We start from the raw sequence: 23374 nt of genomic DNA, 5'->3' as shown, positions 1-23374 counted from the left end.
TCCTTGACTCTAGACTGGCCCTGTGACTTGCTTTGACCCACAGAATGTGCCGGCAGTAGTCATGTGCCAGTCAAAAGCCTAAACCTCAAGAGGTCTTGCAGCTTCTGCTCTTGCTACTCTGGGAACCCTTCTCCGACCACACGAGCAGCCTCAGACTAGCTTGCTGGAGGGCAAGAGACCATGTGGATAGAAGTGAGCCCCCCATGCCAATCAGCCCGCAGCTGACCTGGCAGCTGACTGCTGCCACTTAAATGATCCCAGCCATGACCAGAAGAGCCACCTGGCCAAACTCAACCAAACTGCCACGCCATGGAATCATGAACTAGATAAATATTTGCTGTTTTAAGCCACTAAGTTTTGGGAGTGCATGTTATGCAGCAATAGCTCACTGTTATACTATAAGAAGTCTAGATTGTAATCACTAAGTCTGTTCCTGACAAGATTGGCTTGGGTCACCAGGTGGACTCAGTCAATCTCAGAGAATTCTGAAATCTTCTTTATGAAGTTCAAAGTTAGGGAGACTCTCTGTGTGACAGCACAAGAGACTTGGAAGGATCCTTAGGGAGTCCAACCACCTCGTTGCACTGTTAAGGAAATGTATTTGTTACATAATTATTTCCTGAATAAGAGAGATCAGATCCTGCTCTCAGGGAGGTTACGGTCTAGGATGGGAATCAAATGTTAACCAAGTCATCACACAAGTAAGCAGACAACCACAGTGACAAACGCTCTGAATTAAAAGGACACGACACCGTGAGAAAGAATTATGGGGAAGGGACCCAAAGCCCTCTAAGGAAGTGACATTTAGGCTGAAGCACGTGGCTGCCTTGAGGTGGAAACGGAGCTCTCCACAGACACAGCAAGGTAATGGGTGGAGCTTTGAGTCCCACTGTGTGGGTTCAAATTTCATCTGTACTGCTCCCTGGCTGAGTCAACCAACGTCCTTGGGCCGCAGCTGCCTCATCTATGAAATGGGTTAATGACACTGTCTTACTTCTTCATGATACTTCTCAAGGCTGTTGTGAAAGTCAGTTGAAATAACCACTGAGAAAAGGGCTTTACAAACTGTTAAGCATTGGGTGAACAGCGGAGGCTGTGGCTAGCAGCTTGGGGGGACATTCATTTATCCTTACCTCCCCTCTGAAGAACTGTGCCCCACCTCTTCCCAAGCCTATACCAGACACAGAGCCTTGCGGAGTCCCGCGTGCCCTTCTTGGTGGAAGCACAGCGCCAACGCTCTCCAGCAGGGACCGAGCCAGCGCTGACCCTACCATCGTACGGTTCTGAGAGCCAGGGCTCAGGATGTTAACAAGATGCAACTGAAATATTGTGAAGGGGCTCAGATGAGATGTTCAGGGGTAAGCACTGGGACAACCACATTTCCAAGTAGATTATGGGCAATTCAGTGACTTCCATGATCTCGTCCAAAATGAGCATTTCCAGGACTGGAGTTCTGCCCACCAGTGTCTTGCAGCCTGGCACAAGTCAGTGCAATATTAAGGCAGCTTTTCAGCAGCCCCCTCGGTGCTCATGCAGTCACAGGCCAGAGAAGGCACGTGGGATGGCGGCCCCAGCAGGCGCACACCTGCCGTGGCAGCACCCTGAAATGGAGCTTCCACACCACACTGGGACGACAGTGTCTTCTTCCCTCACTTGTTCCCTAAAGGCCACAAGCCTGTGTCTCAGTCATCTATGTCCCTCATGGGACCTCTCACATAGTAGGGCACAGAAATGTTTGTGAATTAATAGGCTTCTGTTTCCCCAGCTGGAAAATGTGGTCCCAGCCACCCAGCTTGGACTGCCGCACTGCCACGGCTACACAGCCAGAGAGCCAAGCAGCCCCAGGAACAGGCTTGTCCTCCAGCTCCAAGGTTTTTCAGCAGCTATGAAATCCCTCGCCCCTCCATCCAGCACCCTGAGCTTCTGCCACCCAGCAGACACCATTGCTTTAGGGAACCATCTTCCAGGATGTTTGTGGGACCCTCCTTGGGACCCTTGTTTGTGGGGTCCTCCTTGCAGTGAGGACCTTCTCTGACATCCAAGACCATAGTGAGGATGCTCTCAATGGAGAGAAACCTTTGTTTTCAGAGACCAGGCTCCCTTGGAAAATCTGTCCAACTGGCATTTGAGACTCCAAGTGGGCTGGGCTGGGCCTTTCCCAGGGATGACTCAGCCCCTCTCACCACCAAGAAGGACCACACAGAAAGCCTTGGCTGTCTTCCCATTTGTGACACGTCTACACCCCTCCCTGGTGGCATCAGACAACTCCAGGTGAGTGGGAGAGCCCTGCACGCCTATGCATGGGTGTGAGCACCTCTACACCATCGTAAGTATGGGTGCTGGGTGGCAGCAGGAGGCAGGCAACACCAATGAACACGTGACATCTCTACCCACTGTCACTGAAAATTTCCCCTCTGCGCATGGAGAGTGTAGACAACACATTTGGAGTTTTATCAAGTTTTCAATGATGCCCATTTTAAGCCAACAATGGACAGATAGTTGATTTACAGAAAACACTACTGTCCCAGTTTCATTGCCCGCTTGAAGGGGACTCAACTCATACTCTTGATCAACCAGAAAAAGGACAGTAGAAGGCTGTGCCCCCTGCTCTGCCCCCTTCCCATCTCACCCCGACAGCAACTGGGCTCCAGCCAGCCCAAGGCTAGACAGGGAGGACAGGGCACCCACCTGGCTGGTTGATAGGAGCTCTGGGTTTCCGTCACTCATCCCCACGTAGGCACTGTCACCATCAAACTGGAACAGAAAAAGAGAGAGAGAGGTAGCTCTGATGAAAATGTTCTCAAGAAGGCTCTGGGAGAAGCGAGAGGAAGTCAGGGGAATAAAAGCACTGAGGGGAAAAGACTTTGGAGCCTGGAGAAGCAAAGACAGAGCCCAGGATGCCCAGTTCCCGATTCAGCAGGGCTCCCTCTAGAGTAGAAGGAACAGTCCTTGTTCTGTGGCCCCAAGGGCTTGGGTGAGCACCACTAAACACACTAAGGATGCAGAGAGAAAAATCCTTCTGCCCTTCATAAGTTGTCCACAGATGTGGCAGGTTGCCTTGTCAGGTACTGAGTTCCCCATCTCTAGAAGTACGCAAATATTTCTCCTGGCCAAAATGATATCAGGCTCTCAGCCAGAGCTGGAATGCCACATGCTGGAGGGGAGCCAGGACCTCCAGAGCAGCCTTGAGGTCTGCCCCAGGCCTGTCCTCCAGGTTTTACCATCCCAAGTGGCTCTGCCCCCTCACCTTTGCCCCTGAGGCCACCCTGGGCCAAAGGCAGTGAGGACTGTGGTAGGAACCATGTACAGGAACCCTGTGTTCGGAGAAGCTGCCAAGTCTGGAGTCGGGAAGATTTATCTGCAACAGGGAGCAGGTGTAGTGGGGAAAGCGGGGGCTCTAGGGTCACTGGCTCCCCCTTTTCCCTGATGTGTGATCCTGAGCTGGTGTCTGAATTTCTGAGGTGACTCGTCTGTCAGATGACAGCAGTCCTGTCTCCATGGGATGTTGCACTGAAACTCATAAAGCACTTGGCTCAAGTCCAGGTCCCTTCCTTTGAGACCAGTGTCTTGGGTCGGGTTCTACAGAAGCAGAGCCTGAGACCAGAATTCAGATGCATGTGATCTCTGAGACGGGCCCTTTAGGAATAAGCTGTGAGGGAGGGAGGGAGGGATCGGGGAGGATGGGGAAGAAGTAAAGCAAGGATGCAGTCCCAGCTGGAGGCTTGTGCAGCCTCAGCCCGCCGCAAGCTCCGGGGCACGAACGGTACCCCGGAGTCAGTCCCGCCATGAAGCAAGGGGCCGCGCTTCTGTAGCACGTGCCCATCAGTCACTGGCTGTGGGCTGCCCTTAAGGGACAGAAGGAGTCGTGACTAGAGCAGGGTGGCCCGCATTGGCCAAGGGCAGTTGGCCAGAGAACTGTGCCAGCTGTGGGCCATTTACAGCCAGTGCTCGCAGCAGATGGAAGAAGCCTGCGCTGGGCGGTAAAGGGATCTGGGTGGGGCACCAACAGTGGATGGCCACTTCATTGTAATTGAAAAAGGTTTTATTAGATTATATTCATATGGTTCAAAATTCCCAAAGCACACAAAGTGACAGAGGGAAAAGTCGCCTCCCTGCCACCTCCCAGACATCCACTGCCCCTCTCCAGAGACAACCATTGCACCTACCAGCCTCCTGCAGTCCTTTCAGAGATAGCCCACGTGTACACAGTAGTCATCTCATTCACACCAATGACAGCGTACTATACACACCATTTTGCACCTTATTTTTCTCCTAGCAACACATCCTGGAAAGTGTTTTATATCAGGACATAATTTCATCTTCTGGTACGTAGTATGCCACCAGCAGGGCTATCACACATATTTAACCAGTTAAACGCCTGGGCAACTGAATTGTTTCCAGTCCTTTGCAGTCCCAACGTTGCTTCCGAGAATTTTTGTACATCCACCATCTCGCATGGGTGTGAGTTTATTTGTAGGATTAGTTTGTATAATCACTGCACGCAACTGTGTGTGCATCTGTCGTTTGGATGGACAGCGCCAAACAGCCCTTGCGGAGGCTGGAAAAGTCCTCATTCCCACAAGCATCAGTTCATCCAGACCCTCTTCGCCTAGAGAGGCTTTCCTAATGACCGGCTCAGATGTCCCACGTCCGTGGGCTCTGAAGCCCACCACCCCCGACTTCCTTGCCCGGCTTGTCCTTGTTCTTTGTTCCAGAGCCCCTGTACCTTCTAGCCTTCTACATAATTTACTTATTTACCATGTTCACTGCTCGCAGTTGGAGTCCCCCGAACGAAATTGGAGGCTCTTGGAGGTCAGGGGTCTTAGCCTGTATGCTGATGCCTCCCAAACACCTAGAAGAGTACCTAACACAGTGTAGATAATAAATTCTTGTTGAATGAATGAATGCATGAATGAGCTACACCATTCACGTCGTCTTTACCAGGCCAATCTTTCCACTGGGGCAGTGGTACTGGGGATTGCACCCAAGTGCTTTCCCAGCACAAGGATGGGCAGAGTCCTTCAGGGACTGCTGCATTAGCAAAAGAAAAGGCCAGGCCTAGAGTCTGGGAATGACCCCAAATGCAGGGCTCCACCCCCTACACTGTACCCAGAGTTCAGGCTTCAAGGCTCTGCTCAGAAACACCTCCTCCAGGAGGCAGGCCATGCTCTCACCTCCTTTAGCTGCCCCTCTAACAACAGAGATTGTCTTCACATCTGTCTTCTGCCCAGCGTGGGAACAAAGCGGAGGCTGGAATTGCATCCTGGTCCTCTCCAAATTCCCAGTGCCTGGCACAGGCCGGCATCAGGAATGGGACTACAACTTGGGCAGGGCAGAGAGCTCTCAGCAAAAACTCCTGGCTACTATCTGATGTGTCATCGTGGCCATATATTCTTCAATACAAATAAGACCTTTTGAAAAATCACACATCATTTAAAAGTATGTCCTAAAAGAACGAATGATGGAAAGTGGAGGGGGACTAAGTTTAACCAGATATTTGAAACATTTTATAAATATTATAAAGCAATAGTAATCAAACAGTATGATAAAGCTCTAAAATACAGGAACATGTATTAAAGGAGCAGAGGGAAAGATGTCCCCCAAAGCCTGTGTAACAGCCCATTTATTAAATGCTGGTTAGAATGGAGCCACTGCCAAGTGGTGGTGGGGGGGAAAGGTCTGCTCTCTCCCCCGACGTGCACAGCAGGCATTGAACAAATATTTGGTGAATGAATGAATATACTTGGCACTGAGCGAAATGCTTTCCATAAAAGATCTCATTTACCCTCAAAACAACCAGTGAAGCAGGTATTATTTTTCCCTGTCTCCAACCAAGGAAACAGGTTGAGAGGATAAACAGTTGCCCAAGAGGCCCCAAGGTGTGCTGGTGGGGATTCTGTTCTTTGCCCACCTCTGCCCAGCGCTCCACCACCTCTGAGCCCTTGTAGACGGAAGGAAGGAGGGAAGGGTACCCTGAAACCTCCCGGGCATCCCCTGGCTTGGTCCCCAGGGCTCTACAACCTGGGACTTACCCCCTCAGCCCTTTTCTTGGGAGTGGGGGGTTTTCTGGGGGAGAGAACTTGCAAGCCAAGAGGAGAAGTCACAAAGCTTGGGCACAGCAGAGCCAACCCCTCCTCCACATGCACAGAAAAGATGGAAAACGCCCACAGGTATACCCACCGCACAGCGAATGCTGAGTGTGGATGTGAACAAAGGCATACAATGCACGCAGCGCGCTCCTGCACAGTGACAACACGTGCACCGCAAACCAGCAGGGACCCATGCCACACCCAACACAGCGTTCAAGACAACACTTCGTCACACATGTACCACGTGCAAGGGTAACGCAAACCACCACAAAGGTGTCCAGAGCACAAGCGTGAGTGCACGTAGCACAGACCCTTTACACGACAGCTACACACACTCATAGCCTGCACACGCGGAAAGGAGGGGATGCTCAGATGTGTATAAATATACCACACGCCTGCAACTGAATATAAATATAACTCACAGAAATGTGCACACAAACATATGACACGAGTTGTATGTAGACACACACAAGGCAGAGACACTCGAGAACTTAAATCCTGTGTGTATTTCACAGTTTATCAGTGCCTCAGTCAAAATCTTTTTTCACACCACACAACCTTCCAAATGCTTTAAAATGTGGGGAAAAAAAATGTAGAGGAGGGGAACAAGGGCCTAACAATTTCCATGAAACGCCAGGAGAACATCTCTTACCACTGACTGGAATAGATTAATTTTCCCCATTTCATATTCTAATTATAATTCCTTTTCCCACCGCCATCCTCAGTCCTCATTACAGCTGGAAGATTGTTCTCCGAAAGCCAGACCTTCATCTTCTCTTCCCAAGAGTTTTGTCATGGAAATGAGTTTTGGAATCTGAAAGAACCCACATTTTTGCAAATATCGAATGTGTGGAGATAACCCTTTCATGACGGCCACCAAGGAGAGGCTTCTGAAGGGTCTGTCTCTCCTCACTATGTGTGGACCCCTTGGCGAGAGGGGTACCTGGGCCTCTACTCCAACAGCCACCCCCTACCTGCCCCAAAGAAAAGGATTGATCTTTTTTCTGTCTTTAAGCAAACTGAGCAAATAGGAAGCCAAGGTGAAAAGTGAGAAGCCCTGATTTTAGGGAGCCAGATGATGCAGCTTCATCTCTGCTACCTCGGGCAAGCTCCGTAGCTGCTCAAAGCCTCAGTTCCTTTATTCTTACGACCCACAGAGTCACTGACTCATTGTAGGTGTAAATTAAATATCTGTAGGGTGGACCAATGCGGTAACTGGGTAGATGAATGGATAGAAGGAAGGGAGGGAATGAAGGATGGGATGGATGGATGATGGATAGATGGAATGACAGATGGTATAAATCAGCAGTCTGATAGAAATATAAAGCAAGCCACATACGTAATTTAAATTTTTCTAGTAGTCACAGTTTAAAAAGCAAATATAAATAGGTGAAATTAATTTTAAAGACATTTTATTGAACCCAATATATTCACAGTATTATGATTTCAACATGTAATCAATAGGAACTTGTGAATGAGTTAGTTTATAGTTTTGTTTTGTTTTTTTGGTACTGTCTTTGAAATGTGGTGTGTGTTCCACCTTACAGTACATGTCAGTTTAGTCTTAGCTACATTTCGAGTGCTCAAAAGTCACAAATGGCTGGTGGTTGTCATGGTGAACAGAGAAGGAAATAGTTGGGATGGGTTAAGATGAGTGAATGGATGGTGGATAAGTGTACAGATGGGATGGATGGACAAATAGATGGATGGATAGGTAGATGGGTGGGGGTGGGGAAGATGAGTGGTTTGGAGGATGATGGGCCAGTAGGTGGACAAACAGATGGCCCAAAATTTGGATAGATGGAATTAGAAGGTTGGATGGATGAGTGGATAGATGGGCAGATGGGTGGCTGGAATGAGAGGGATGAGAAGATGAATGAATGAGACGGGATGACTAGGTGACATGAAGAGGTAAGTGATGGGAAGATGATTCGATGGTGGGTGAGATAAACAGATAGGTGGTTGGAACGGGAGTGTGTGATGCCTGGGTTGATGGAATGGGTTGAATGGGTCTGGTACTTCCTCCTCACTCTATGCACACTTTCTTTGGACAATGCCATAGCTTCTTAGGGCTGCAACACGTCACCAACTTTTAAATACTCGCCTTCAGCTAAGTTACCTCCAGATTCCAATGTACAGTTGCCCCCCAAGCATCTCCCCCATTTGATCCATGAGCACCTCAAATTCAACACACCCAACACTGAACTCATAACATGTATATGATACGTGTATGAGTGCTCTTTTTCCCGTGACCTGCCATCCCTAGGGTGGTGCTGGACCCCTTCCATCCTACATCCTTCTGACCCCATCACCAGCAGATGCTTTCTGCTTAGCTTCCCCTCACCAATCCATCTTTCACCCTGGCTGTCACTAGCCTTCCTTTGGCAATCATTTCACTGCTCAGATCAAAACCCTGCAGTGACTCCACATGATTAATCCTGGCATCCAGGACCCTCCATGACAACCAGCCCTGAGCCTCAGCTCCCACAGCATCCCTCAAGGTTGCAGGAACCTCCAGCACCCTTGTCTTTGCACACACTGCCCCATCATCAGCCTGGAGCACCCTCCTCCTCCCCTTCTCTATCCACTGAAATCCAACTCTTCCTAGGTCTTTTTTCCCCCTGGCTATGCACTCCAACTGTAACAGACCTGCTTGCTTCCATAAGCCCATATTCTTGGGCCAAGTCAATCTTAAAGCCCCCATCTCAAGCCGGCTTTGAACTTAATCCAACTTCCACATGTAGCGTGATACACTGGGCAACAGCGCTGATTCCTGAATGGGGGTACTGGTTCCACCGTTTTCTAGCTGTGTGTGATCTTGGATTCAACTTCTCTTTGCCTTAGTTTCCTCACCTGTAAACCGGTAATGATGGCACTTAATTACTCCTGCCTCAAAAAGTTTTTGATATCTGTTATCAGATATGAGTTAATATCTGTAACATAATACTTAATAATGGTAATGATTTTTGACAGCTGCTTAATAAATGTTATCTATTATAATTATATGCTAAACCCTTTCCCTCTCATCAGCTCCAATCCCCCTCAGTCTAGCAGAGGACCACATCCCCTACGTCACTGACGCCATCGGATACCCGCTGGAGCCTCCCCTCCCCACATTATTAATATCACACCCATCCTGACCTCCTTTCCCTTAGTCTAAACATGTGAAGTGTCTCTCTCCTGTCAAGGTAAGTCTTTTCACTTTGACTCCACCCCTCTCATGTCTTCTCCTCATTCATTCCCACTCGCAGTCCTAGGGCTAGGACCTAATTTAAATATGCTGAAGCAAAATGAAATCACCTCATGCCCCTGAATCAGGTACCAAGCACCTACAGTACTGAGTAACCTGCTCCCAGCACCGGGGGCTTACAATAAATGAAGCTTGTCACAAGGCACTGAAAAGAGGGAAAAGCAAAGGGATTCGGAGGTCACAGAACGGGCAACAGTCATCGTTCGCTGAGCAGTACCTAGTGATTGCTTACCACGTGCCTGACACTGTACTGACACCAGGCACACCGTAATGAGCATGACACAGCCCTGCCTCCCAGGAGCCCCCAGCCCTTAGAAGAAGCTTGAGAGAATAAAACATTCCTATCTTCCAAGTCTGAGAAAGGAAGTCAGCCATTCTTTGGCCATAGTCCCACGACAGGAACAAGTAACTCAAAATCTTGTTTGAAGCCCACCTCAACTGGTCACTGACAGTTTTGCACCCACCCAGCCTCTGAAAGTCAAGTGATCAATAACAGTCTCCCTCCAATAGCTACACGTCCACAGCAGGGGGTCAGCCAGTCCCAGAACCTCCTGCTTCTGATAGTCTTCCATTCCGGGGCCCCACGCTTCCACAAACCCTACGAAGCTCAGCTCTGCCTTCATTTCAAGAGACTAGCTTTACAATGATTTCAGTATCTTGTTTCAGATACCTAATGATGGCCTCATTTGTGACAAATGTGACAATGGCAGGATAAAGTTATCCCAGAGGAATGAAAGCAGGGAGAAGGACCTTTCAAGAGAGGTATCGTGAAAAGGGTGACTTGGAAGCCCTGTGATGGAAGACACACAGGAGCCGGCCAGGCAAAGAGAAGGGAACATGACATCCGAGGCAGCCGTGAGCACAGGCCAGTGAGCACCTACTCCATGCCAGACCTCAGCCCAGAGCTGTACCTGGTCACCCCAGAAATCCCAAGGCCGCACAACCAGCCCCATCGTAGATGTGCGCAAGGCAAGGCTCTAGGTGGCTGGGGAGCTTGCCCAAAGCCACCCAATCAGCTCCGAACCTAGCCTTGACTTCAAGTACCAAAGCCACAGGTGTGCTGTAGAAAGTGCTGCCCCGCCCCTCTGCACAGAGACACAGATCAAAGACCGAAGAAGCACCGTCCTCAGCCCAGCCAGTTGCAGACACCAAGAGGTGCGCCTCATGGAGATCTAAGAGGAAGCAATCAAAGCAGCACACACTGCTCCTGCCTGCCGCGACGTCGGGCCGTGAGAACACTCGTTGTGCGCAGATAAAACACAGCTCAAAAGACAGAGGCAGCAAATGTGGCAGCTGCACCCTGGGCCCTGCCGAGAGTGCGGTTTTATGTGGAAGTCTCGCAGAGAGATACGCATCAGACAAGGGAGATGGGGAGGGAGGGGGCGGAGCGGCGCTGCACAGATGGAGCAGGACAGGGATAGGGCTTCGGGCCCAAACTCTGACCAGGCCCTATATACTTAATGCCAGGCCCACCATCACTTAAAGAAGGCTGACAGCACAGTGGTTACAAATGTGGCTCCAATGCCAGGCTGTCTGGGTTCAAATCTCATGTTTGCTTTTCAAGCTATGCAGACTTTTCACTAAGTTATGATGTCTCAGTTTCCTCATCTGGAAAATGGGTATGACTATCACTTGCATGAAATAAATTAATGTCTGTGCTTAGAGCATTGCCTGGTACAGAGAAAGCACCCAAAATTGTTAGCTATTCCTTGTATTCCTATTTGACCCTTACAATAACCCTATGAAGTTGCGGTAACTGCTTCTCTTCTATAGATTAGGAAACTGAGTGGGGCTTCATGCAACCCTTTGAGGTCCTAACTGTGGGGAAAAAACCCTCTTGCCTCTGCCTGCCATATGTAATTTGAAATAAAATTTATAAATTAAAGTCTTTGTAAGAGAGTCCAACTGAGGACTAATTTTTCCCAGATGACTTTTGTGCTTTGTTCCTAAATATTGTATATCAATTTCTCTCCAAAAAAAAGTTTTTCTCCTTATCAATGCTTTGTCAGACATGACTTGCATTCTTATTTTGCCCATCAAGAAATCCAGCGCTCTGACTGAAGCCCAGAGAGGTTAGGGGATCTGCCCAAAGCCACACAGCCAGGACATGCACGAACTGAGTCTGCAGCCCAGGCTATTGTACCCACCAAAGCCCACACTGGCTTCCCACATTCACTCCTCCCAAGCTGTGGGAACCAGAGCAGATGACCTCATGACTCTGGGCCAGGGGCCTTATCTATCAGTAAGGGGGGACAAAGCCTTGGGTATGGCTTGCCAGAGGGGCTGGGAGCAAGCCCAGTGTTGTGGCCACTGCAGGACCCACCCCCCCATCACTGACAGAGTTGGCTTAGATGGTGCTACCTGTTTTATCAATAAAAAATAACAGGAGGTTGTGTAAAAAGACAGTGATCAATACAACTTCAGTGGCAGAGGCACCTCGCTCCTCCAGGAGGTAGAAATCATTGCCCCCATTTTATAGACAAGGAAACAGGGCCCTCCCAGCTGACTCTAAGCACACTCCTTCCAGACCTGGCCTGTCCAGCATGGTGCCCACTGAGCACTTGGAACACGGCTGGTCCCAGCTAAGAGGTGTGTAAGTGTAAAATACATACCAGGCCTCAAAGACTTAGAACAACAACAACAACAGAACATAAAATGCCTCATTGATATATTTACATTGATTGCATGCTGAAATGAGAACGTTTGGGGTTAACTAAAATATATTATTAGAAATAATTTCACCTGTTTCTTTTGACTTTTTTAATGTGACTACTAAAGAATTTTAAATTACGTAGGTGGTTTGCATTATGTTTCTGCTGGACAGTGCTGGTCGAGATGCCGTCTCAGTCACTAACTGCTCCAAACCCAGAGCCTTGGTGATAGAAAAGTCCACATCAGCAATAGCTGAATCCAATTCTCCATGAGAGATATGGGGAAACTGAGGCCCGCAGAGGGAGAGTGACTTGTTTAAGGCAAGAGGTGGTACCGAGGCACTCATTCACTCAACAAATGTTGACTGAGCTCTGGGTGCTGGGATATATAGCAGAAGACAAACTATGGAGCCACATTCTGGCCCGGGGTGACATGGCAACAATGCCAGGATTCCTTGCCTAGCCAAGACCCCTGGGGATCAGGACCGCTGGACTTGGTACCAATCACTCAGTTCCCCTCTGTCGGCCTGATCACAGAGCTCAGAGATGCAGACAGGAAGACACAACGGGAACTCAAGCTCCAACCGGGAACGGATCCACCTCTAAGACCATGAGTGAGCACCCCCACAGGGTATTAACCAGCCGCCGCTGCCAAGAAGCCCGGATGGGCAGCGTCGCTCAGTGGGCACAGCATGGCCGCCCGGCAGGCCCGTGATTCCACCACTGGTGGCCGCTTACACACTGTCCACGTTACCGCAGATTTATGGCAAAAATTATCCTCTCTCTCAGTTCCATTTAAAGCCATTTGGAGCTCGCTCCCATCCCCGATTATAAATCTAATTGCACATTCCAAACAGACAAGCACTCATTAAGCTTTAATTATGCACATGTTGTTTTCAACAAACATTTTCATTTGGCCGCTGTGAGGGGGAATGGTTCCAAGGGGGCTGCAAACACTGCCTGTGGCTGGAGGGAGCTGGGGCCAGAGAAGTGGGTCAGGGTGTGGTCCGATGAGGCTGTCCAAGGACAGGACCAGAACCCCATCAGATGTGCCTCATGACACATCCACCCGGCTGACCTTCCACCCGGCTTCTGATACAGGAGATGCCACCGTGTGTGTTCTCAGCTGGTCCCACCTGCACCCCCAGTGCAGCCCCAGTGCACCAGGGTCTCATCTAAGCTGGAGCTGGTGGGCCTCTCTGGGGTGGGGAAGAGGGACCCACACTGCTAGCTCTGAATGATAAGCCCACCCTCACCAGGAACTATGCCTGCTCCCAGCCCCTCGCCCTCTGTACCGCAGCTGATACCATCTTTCTCCAGCACCTCCCGTCCCCTCATTTGTCCACTCATTTACTCCACAGTTATGGACCAAGCATAGACTTGACCAGGCAGTGAGGGGCCAGTAGTATCAGGACAGATAAGGCTCCTGTCTTATTCTGCCCAGGTCACTATCCTTCAAGCCCCAACTTCCCCACTGGGGGAAAGTCCGAATTCTTCACTATAGCATTCAAAGCACTTGAGAACCTGCATCCTGACAAGCTGACCATCCAGGCTGGCCTCCCATCCTCCCCTGTTCTGTCTTTCTGAGATGTCCTGAGCTCCCTGCATGGACCACGCTCTCCCCCACATGTTGGCTTCTGCAGCTCTGTACTCTCCACCAGAATCTGCCTTTCCTTCTGTTCCTAGTTGTTAACTCCCATTCACTCCCACACTGTCTGCCTCCAGGAAGCCATTGCTGATACCCACTCCTGGACCAGGCTGGCTGCCCCTCTGCTCGGGAAGAGCTAAGGAAGCATTTACTGGCCCAAAATGCTGTAACTCACTGCCCCACATCTGGCTCCTAAGACCAGCCTGCCCTGTGACTTCCCCATAGCACCCTCTGCTCCAGGGGTTGGGAGGAGAGGCATCTGCTCCCTGTGTGGCCTTGAACAAGGCCTTCGTCTCTCTGGGCCTCAGTTTCCCCATCTGTACATGGAGGGGTTGAATGGGTGAGGTTCTCTGGGCCCCTCGCAGTTCAGTCATTTTTAAGTTTTGTTGTTTGTCTGGGAGCTAGACCCTTCTCTTCCCACCTAAAGAGTGGTCCTGAAGCCACCAACCCACCTTCCAATATTGGGCCAGGACCCTCAGAACAGAGGGAGCTCGCCAAGCCACATCTAGAGCGTGCAAGTGGCACACACCCAGGGATGGGGGACAAGGGTCGTGAAGAACCTCAAGGCCACTCTTCAAAGAGCTTCTGGAAGAAAAAGCAAGGGATAGAAATTCATGTTTTAACACGGATATCAAGCTCCATCTGCATCTGATGGTTACCTGTTGTTTTAGGGCAGGTTCCCTGGAGACACAGAGTGAAATCTGCCAGTTGGAAGTTTACTGGGGAGCATTACAGGAGTGCGGAGAAAGCAGGGGGGCAGAAGGCAAGGTGAACTATGATGCAGTCACATCGGAGGCCTCAGCCTGTCCCAAGGAGACTCTGGAGCTGGGATGGCTCTGCAGAGATGTCCCAAATTGAGGTAGGGAGTCATTGCATTTCCAAGTGGGCCAGCCACTGGGTCCAGGCTGTCCCGGGGGAAGGTGACGGATGTCCATGGGCAAGGCCTCTCCTTCCCCCAAAGGCAATACCCAGAGGGAGACTCGGCTGTGAGCAGCAGCAGCCAACACTCTCCACAGCTGGCAGAACAAGTGTCTCAATCGGGGAGGGATCTGGGCGACTTACAAGAGCATCCACTGCAGCTACGATCATCTATTCATTTTAACTAATCTGTGCAACATTCACAGCCTGCTTACTACACGTCAGGCACCCCTTTAATCCTGTACAAGTTTTAACTCCTATGATGCTCACAACAACCCTGCAGAGGTGAGTTACTACTACTAACGCTCCCATTCTACAGATGAAGCAAATGAGGTCAAGTGAGGTTAAGCAGCTTGCCCCAGACCATGCAGCTAGTAAGTGGTGGAGACAGGATTCAAACCCCAGGATGTCCACCTCCAGAGCCTGTGCTCCCACGACTGGACTGTGCTACTTCTGTGGCCTTGCCCTGCCACCTCACAAAGGCCCAGAGCCATCCACCTCCCACCTCCCGCCCAGAAGCTGGGCTGTGGTCAGCGGTCTAGAGCCTTGGGCTGCCCAGCGAGGCCAGTATTCGTGTTTGACAATTATCTATCATCCGAGTGGTTGGGAACAAGTCCCAAAACTGATCCTTGCCAAAGACAATTAACTAAAAGCCACATGAGCATACATTGGGTGGGACTGTGGCACGGGGGGCGGGGAGGGTAGTGAGTGTGACTGAGACAATGAGAAGCAGATGATTTGGAAGATATTTTCTCCCCAGCGCTACAAAACAAGCCCTCAATCATGCCACAAAGGGCTTGTATTGTTGGAAGGGAAATATGTCAACGACAGCATTCAGTCATGGGGTGGTTAAAAGAAAAAAAAAAAAAAAGGAAAAGGAAAAAAAAAATCTTTTGAAATTGTGATTTGACCTAGAAAGGTTTTCTGGGTCACCTGAACTTGGCACTTATGCCTCTAACCCCAAAACCTAACACAGACAAAGTACCAGGTTCACTTCCTTCTGTCAGTACCAGGTAATGCAGGAAATGATATTTGTAAATACTGCCGCTGTATTTTTGAGGGCTGTATTAAAATCAGCCCTTGGGATTTGGGACTTGGGAGCCAGGAGAACACTGGAGCAGCACAGTTTGGCAGCCCGGGCTCCGCTCTTGGCTGCTGTGCAGCTGCGTGGCCGTGTGGCCGGGGCAGGGACCTCACCTCTCCGATTCTCAGCACCTTCCCTGTAAAATGGGAATAGCACTGGCGGGCTGGGCGGGCTGTGCCGGCATACCGACACGCCCTTAGAAAGGCTGGATGGCCCCCGCCACCTGCCTACCCCTCTTTTCCTGACCATGGAACCCCTACACTCCAGCTCTGGCTCTCCCTGAGGACCAGCCAAGAGGGCAGTTAGGACCTCTGTCCTAACAGGCCCTCTCCCCCCAAGAAAACAGAGAGAGAGCAAACCCCATTCCAAGGCACAGCACATGCTTCTGATTCATCTTCACTATTGAGACACCCAGTTTAAGATAAATTATAGAATCTCAGGGCTAATCGGCTCTCAGAGACCTTCTCGTTATCCCACTGGGGAAAGTGAGGCCAGGGCTGGTAGATAGCCCCCAGTTACTGGCAACAGCACCCCAATGGTCACAACTACCATATGAGCAGATCGCCCAAGCCTGTGCATCTAGAAGAAGGTGAAGTTAGCCTGGGTACCATCAAAATCCAAGGTGGTGGGGAGCATCCCTGCCTTCCCCAATCCCTGACCTGAGCACCTCCGATGTACCTGGCCACGTGCCAGGCTCTGAAGGTACCGGGGACACAGAAACGATCCACAGGGAAGCAAGGGGTGCAGAGGCAGTACAGGCACCAGCACTGATGACAGCCAGGGTGACAAGGCACCAGGTAGAGACAGGCCAGGTGAGACAGCTGATGCACACCCGTCAGGGAGAGGAACCAGAGTGATCAGGGAGCTGGGAGACCAGGCAGCTGGGAGGGTGAGAAAACTGCTCTGTGTGTGTGTGTGTGTGCGCACGCAAGTGTAAGGTGGGCTACAGTGCAGAGTGCACAGGAAGAATCAACATTCACTGAAAAAAATGGTGAGGGTTTGAAGCAATACTCGTAAGAGAAGAGTAATGGAGGGGTGCCATCTAGTTGGCCAAAGATAAAACATTCTGTGAAGCAACAGTTAAATAATTAAAGCGATGGGGCAGGGATGTCAAAGAAGAACTTTAAATCAGTGAAACAGAAGAGAAGGTGCAGAATTAGAACCAACTCTGTATGGAAACACATTATGGTTAAGGAGGGCACTTACGCTGTGCCAGGCACCATGTGACATTCTTTACTTACACCCTTTCCCTCAATCTTTGCAACAAGTCTTAGGAGATATTACCTCATTTTATAAGAAGAAGAGCTTGATTTAAGCAGCATGCTCATGGTCACACAGTTAGCAAGAACCTTAGCTCTGTAAGTGCACGCTCACACAGCTACTCTATTTTGTCTCTCCCTTTGGAAACAAAGAGGCAAAGACCAATTATTTCATAAACAGAATGAGGATACCAAGGTTATCCTGTTCCAACTTAGGAACACTGGACTAGATACCCATTGTAAGCCCCCTCACCAAAATGTACTCTAAACAGATTCAGGAGTTAAGTATAAAAAGTCATGTTGCAGGGAAATATCAGAAAACAGAGCAGAATGTTTATCAGATCTGTGGCAGCAGGATAACTTCCTCAGCCCTTGAAGCAATCACGGAGAAGGGGAGATTGACAGATTCAAATATATACGCATTAATATCTTCTGTAGGAGGAAGCATAATAAAACCAAAATGAAAAGGACATCAGACTAAGAAAATACCAGCACGAACCATGAGACAGTTCACACGCACGATGCAGAAATGGCTCAAATTAAAGAGACAGCAAGATGCCAACAGACAAGACGACACAGGACACAAACAGGAAAGTCACTCAAGAGGCAAACCACCAAGAAACAAATACAGAGGAAAATGGGAAAAATGTATGCTTGAGTCCATGAAAAGGGGAGAAATGTACATGAAATACATCTACCATGATGAAACTGGGGTATTTCCCGCCATTGCTGACACAGAAACCCGCCTACTGGAAAGGAATGTGGCAGCCACCCCCGGGGCAGGTAGCCAGCCAGAAGCAGGGTAAACAAGGACCCAAGACCCCTGCCTGCTGCCTCAGGAGTCACCCCCCAACCACGCTGCCCATTTGTCCAAGTCCTCCCAGTCTTGCAAAACAGCCTGCTGTTCGCAGCACTGGGGATGGTACTGGTGATGGACAGGACACAGTCTTTGTCCTCCTGAGCATCTGGTGCAGTGATGAGGACAGGATCAGGAATTATAGATGATAATTATGGTGATAACGGTGGTAGGGGCTAGAGTTCGTGGGAGCCTAGAGACTTCACAGAGGAGGTGGCTTCTAAGCCAACCTACCTGAAGGTGGAGCAGAATTAGCCAGGTGAGGGGAGAAGGCACCAGACAGAAGAGAGAGGGCAGTGGGAACAGCATTCACCAAGACCAGGGGGCTGGAGAGGAGGATACACTTACAGACGGAGGCAGTGAGAACCGATCTGCGTTTTAGAAACCGGCCTCTCGCTAATGGATTGGGGGAGGTAAGACTGGAGCTTGTCTAGGGCGCCAGGCAGAGCTGCTGTGATGAGCCAGAGGTGGGGCCTGGATATGGGCTCTGAGTAGAGCTTGGGCAGAGGAGAAACACCTGCTAGAACAATATTAAGTAAACGAGTGCGGCAGTGATTCAAAAATAGAAATTTACATTGACAGCTAGAAAGGGAAGCAGGGATGAAGCCAGAATAAAACCATGACAGTCCCCAGTGTATTTTCCAAAATTCAGAACTCAGAGTCTCAGAGGTGAATGAGAACTGCCAAAAGCAAGGGATCACCCAGGAGTCAGAAGGGGGTGACTCATGGTTTTTAAACCCTAATTTCCTCTCCTTGGTCACACACTTCCTTCTGATTTCTTTTTCTGATGATTCATAAGAAAAAAAAATTTCCCCTTTTAAATTCAAACCAGAAAATGCATGAACACCTAGGCTCATCCTGCCCAAGCCTTAACCTCTGCCCCTCAGTCAACAAAACCCAACTTAACCCCAGGTGACTAAAAACCCCAGGCTGCTGAGAAACCGAGAGGAAACAAGAGGTTTCGGGCTCTGCCCTGGCTGTCAGAATGCCACCTCCCACCTCCTGCCCACCATGGACCCTCCAGGACCCCATGAGGGTCTTCAGTGGCAGCTCACACACCCAGGTCCACAGCCCATTAGCCAGAACCTATGGAGTTTCAGAATTCAGAATTTGTTTGGATTTTGGAAAAGTGAGGAAGCGAAGAGTCTATAAATTAGGTCATAGCCTCTGTTGGGTCTGGGGCAATACCTACAGTTAAAACAGAAATTCCTATTTCTGCAGTGAATCCTGTGAATGTTCACACAAGAGGGCTAAGGGAAAGTTATGTCCCACCAGTGTAGATCAGGTTTGGGGCCCGAATGAGTTTGCAGCATCTTTACAAAACAAATCCTGGTTGCACAGCCTTCTGGATTTCAGATAAGGGAGTTTAGAGCTGAATCAAGCAGTGGGCACACATGTGTTATTCCCTGTTGGAACACTGTCCCTGTGTGTGCCCATTTTTCAGATGAGGAAACTGAGGATCAGGAAGGTAAAGGAAACTGCCCAAGGTCTCACAGCTATGAGGTGACTGAGCTGGGATTTGAACCCTGACGTCACAGGCACACATGGATCCACCAGGCTGCTGAAATGCCAGGCAGAGCATTGAGCATTACAGGGAATGTGGGTGACTCCAGAAGCAGGTCAAGACCAGGTACACCAGGAATTGGACTGCTCCTCCTCGGGTGGTCCGGGTAAGGCGTCTGCCTCCTCAGGCAGGTCTGGAAGCACCAGCCATACTTACAGGCCCAGAGCTCCTGCATCCTTGCAGAAATGGTCCCAGCCCCTGCAGACATTATGGTCCACTGGGGGAGGCAGGTGACACAAAAGTGGCTACAACTGTGATCAATGCTGTGAGGGCGAACAGAGTACAGAGATAGAAGACAGAGAGAAACACAGAGTACTTGAAAAGGTTTGTTGAGAGGTGATAGTTAGAGAGCCCTGAAGGAGGAGAAGGATCCTGCCACATAATAAGTAGGGGTGGGAGCGCTGTGGGCAGGGGTGGCGGGACAACAAGTGCAAAGACCCTGGGGTCAGCAAGCAGAAAGCTCTCGCATGGGGGAGGCATAGAGAAGCTGAAGCACGGTCAGCAGAGTGGCAGGAGTCAGGATGAGATCAGAGTGGTCGTCAGGGGCCAAAGCATGTGGGACCCCAGGGTCAGGGTGGGACTTGAATTTTATCTTAAACAGGAAGCCACTGGAGAGTTTTTGCAGAGAAGTAACATACTCTGATTTCTATTTTAAAAGAGACTCAGGCTGCCATACAGAGGATGGATTCCATCAGACTCCATTCTGTGAGTCTCAGTTTCCTCATCTATACAATGGGCTTGTAAGAAACCTTGTGAAAAACACAACCAAGGTGGGGTCTGGCATACAGTTGACTCTTAGAAGGTGGAAGAACAAAACCTGGGTTTTCCCACAAACAAGGAGAACCTGGTCCTAAAACACCCATAAGTCACTGCCCTGCTTGAAATCCTTCAAAGGTTCCCCTCTGTCCTCAGGATGAAGACCCACCTCTTTCTCTTGGTCCTGAGGTCCTGCTCAATCTGGTTCCAGATTCCTGCAATGCCATCCCTCACCATCTCCCACTGGACGGTTGCCATCTCCCTCTACTGTCCCGCCAACTCAACCACTCCCGAAATATGAGAAGGCCCCTTGCCTAGAGCACAAGGTCTCCTTTATACAGGCATTACTCAGTCTCCCCCTCCTTGATGAGCACCTACCCGGGGCCAGCCCTGCACCAAACAGTGAGAGGCTCAAAAAGTGGGGGGAAGGGAATTGGAAGGGATAAATCAGGAATAAGAGATTTGCAGATAATAACTACTATATATAAAATAGATAAACAACAAGTTTGTACTGTACAGCCCAGGGAACTATATTCAGTATCTTATAGTAATCTCTGATGAAAAAGAATATGAAAATGAATATATGTATGTTTATGTATAACTGAAACATTATACTGTACACCAGAAAATGACACTACATTTGAAACTGACTATACTTCAATTAAAATAAAATAAACTAGTGGGGAGGGTATAGCTCAAGTGGTAGAGTGCATGCTTAGCATTCACGAGGTCCTGGGTTCAATCCCCAGTACCTCCCCTAGAAATAAATAAACCTAATTACCTCCTCCCCCCAAAATAAAAAAATTAAAATAATACAATAATGAATAAAATAAAATAAAAGTGGCTGAAGGCATGTGTGCATGTACGTGGGACGAGAATCCAAAATATTCAGCCTGACCCTCTTCTGGTTGCCGGGCTGGTTCTTACCCACTCTCTCATGCATCCATTTCCTGAAGGAATATTTACTGAGTACGTGCTTAGTGCCAAGCACTATTCCAGGCCCCTGAGATACAGAAGTGACCAAAGATCCCCGGAGCTACCCTCTTGCATTGGAGACAAAAAACAAACAATACATGCAGAAAGTCATTTACTTAGTACATTAGGTGGTCCTAAGTCCTAGATGGAAAGAAGAAAAGATTGGACAGGTGAGATGCATGAGGAGTGGGGAGGTGGAGGGCATGCGAGCTTAAACAGGGTGGTTAAGGTGGGCCTCACTGAGAAAGCGACAGTGGAGCCAAGACTGGAAGGAGTGAGGGAGGGAGCCCGGCAGGGATGTGGGGGAGAAATAGCCTGTGCAAAGGCCCTAGGGTGGGAGCGTGCTGGTGGAGACCACTAAGGTGGGCAGAGTCATCGATGGGGGAGGGAGAGGAGAAGCCAGAGAGGTAACAGAGGAGTGTACCCCACAGATGGCACTGAGATTACCCCTCCCCAGAGAGAGGAAGGCAGCACTTTTTCCGTCTGCCTTATCTGATGCTGTGGTTGGAGGAGCCGGAGCCGCGAGGGCAGGCGTGAGGGTTGCAGAGCTCGGCACATCCGAGGAACCTCAGTGGGGCCCCAGAGCAGCTGACATCCGCTTGGCCTGCGGCTTCTTCCTGTGGCTTCTGCATCTCAGGCTGCCCTGATGGCTGCTATTTTTGCTCCTGTTGGGGTTCAATACAGGGCTCCTCTGTGTATGACATTGAGGGCTGCTGGGTCTGGCCCCTCTTTGGGTTTGCTCTGCTCAGAGCAATAGATAGGAGCCATTTAAATATGCCAAGTGTCTGGGGACATTTACTGTCCAGCAAGTGGGAAAGAAAAGGAATTTTGTCATAGGCATCATCTTGTCAATTCTTTTGACTCTCCAAACTCAGAGAGGTTAGGTGGCTTGTCCAAGGCCACACAGCCAAATTAAACCACAGGCTAAGGAGTCTAATCCAGTCTGTCTAGGTTTTGTCTGTAAAGGCTGTTCATTCACAAGAGATTCTTTGCATTTACTATCTAAAGTAATGTTTCTCAAGTAGGCAGTCTGTGCTATCCAGCCATCCAGAAGGCATGAGGATAAAGGTACATCCCACACAGTTTCCTTGCCCCCACAGCATCACAGCACTGATGGAGAGGACTATGACGGCGTGCGTACAGGGAGGTGGCAATCTGAGAAGGCGTCTGGAAAGCAGTGATGCCACAGCTCTGTCTGTAAGAACAAGCGGGAGTTTGAAGGGTAAAGGAAACATATTCTGGACAAAAGGGTCTGGATATACAACAGCAAGAAGCGTGATAGCTTGGTTAGGAAGCAGCAGGCCAATGATTCTCCCTAGGCAGGAGGAGGCAGAAGCTGGCTCTAACTGCAAAACCCGAGATCCGACAGGTGCCCCCCTGACTCAAGCAGGCATATTAAGGGTTTTGGAACAGATCCGGTGGCTACAAGTGACCAACAAAAGGCTTCAAGCAGAGGAATGGTTCACGGACATCCCACTGGGGACTGAGGGGAGCAGACTTTGAGAGGGAAGATGGAGACAGGGAGGCCTGGGTAGAGGCTCTGGTACCATCCCTACACAGGTAATAGTGAAGTAGGGAGATGTGGTTGTACCCTGAAGGTGCAGCCAGCAGGAAGTAAGGCAGAGGGGGGGGTCAGGGATGCCTTAAGCCAAGAAGAGGACAGTCAATGTGTTTACCAAGATAGGCTGGATGGGGGAGGGCAGGTTTGGGGGTGGGGGTGTATAAATCAAGATAAGGATCATTTAGAGCCACTGTCTCTTTCAGATGACCCCTCTGGGATGAGGACATGCAAATCAAAGCTGCCTTTCTACACTATTCTCCCATCCTTAAAAGGCAGCTGTTTCCATGGCCTCAATTGTTCTGTACGGCAAGTACGACCCACAGGTGAGAATGTTGCCAGAAGTCTCACAGCCAGAAATCAAGAGAGTGAAGCCTGCCCATTCAGGCCCACCTAATTCCCATTCCAATGCCCATCTCAACAGACACCAACCCAGGAGGCCTTCCCACCCTCCCTGGAAAATGGCACCACCAGATCTGGGGGAAGCTGGGGAATCCACTCCCCATCTGTGACACTTTAGGGCTTTATCTGCGATTGTTCACACATGTGAACATTTGCCAGGCCCCCTGGCTAGACAGAGACGGTGACTCCTGGACAGCCCTCTGGCCTCCGAGACCATGAGGCCAGCACAGCAGGTACCACGGGGTGGCCCCCGCTATGCCCCAGCTGCCTCCTCGGGAAACCTGCATCCCTGCCCCTGCTCCCAATTTCACTAGTTACTGGTATATGGCTGCAAGAGGCTGCAGGGAAAGTGAGTCGTCACAGG

General features: G+C 49.8%; 1 protein-coding gene across 2 annotated transcripts in view; it reads right to left on the bottom strand.

Annotated features, from left to right (window-relative positions):
* TOX2 (TOX high mobility group box family member 2) overlaps nucleotides 1-23374 on the bottom strand; it is a 120926-nt gene that overhangs the window by 67390 nt on the left and 30162 nt on the right. For both annotated transcript variants that reach the window (XM_032461206.1, XM_032461207.1), the window contains exon 2: nucleotides 2689-2754. In XM_032461206.1, the coding sequence (XP_032317097.1) occupies nucleotides 2689-2754 (66 nt within the window). The remainder of the gene's footprint in view (nucleotides 1-2688; nucleotides 2755-23374) is intronic.

Source organism: Camelus ferus, chromosome 19, assembly GCF_009834535.1.
Source record: "Camelus ferus isolate YT-003-E chromosome 19, BCGSAC_Cfer_1.0, whole genome shotgun sequence".
Lineage (NCBI taxonomy): Eukaryota > Metazoa > Chordata > Mammalia > Artiodactyla > Camelidae > Camelus > Camelus ferus.
This window is presented reverse-complemented; position numbering and strand designations above follow the sequence as displayed.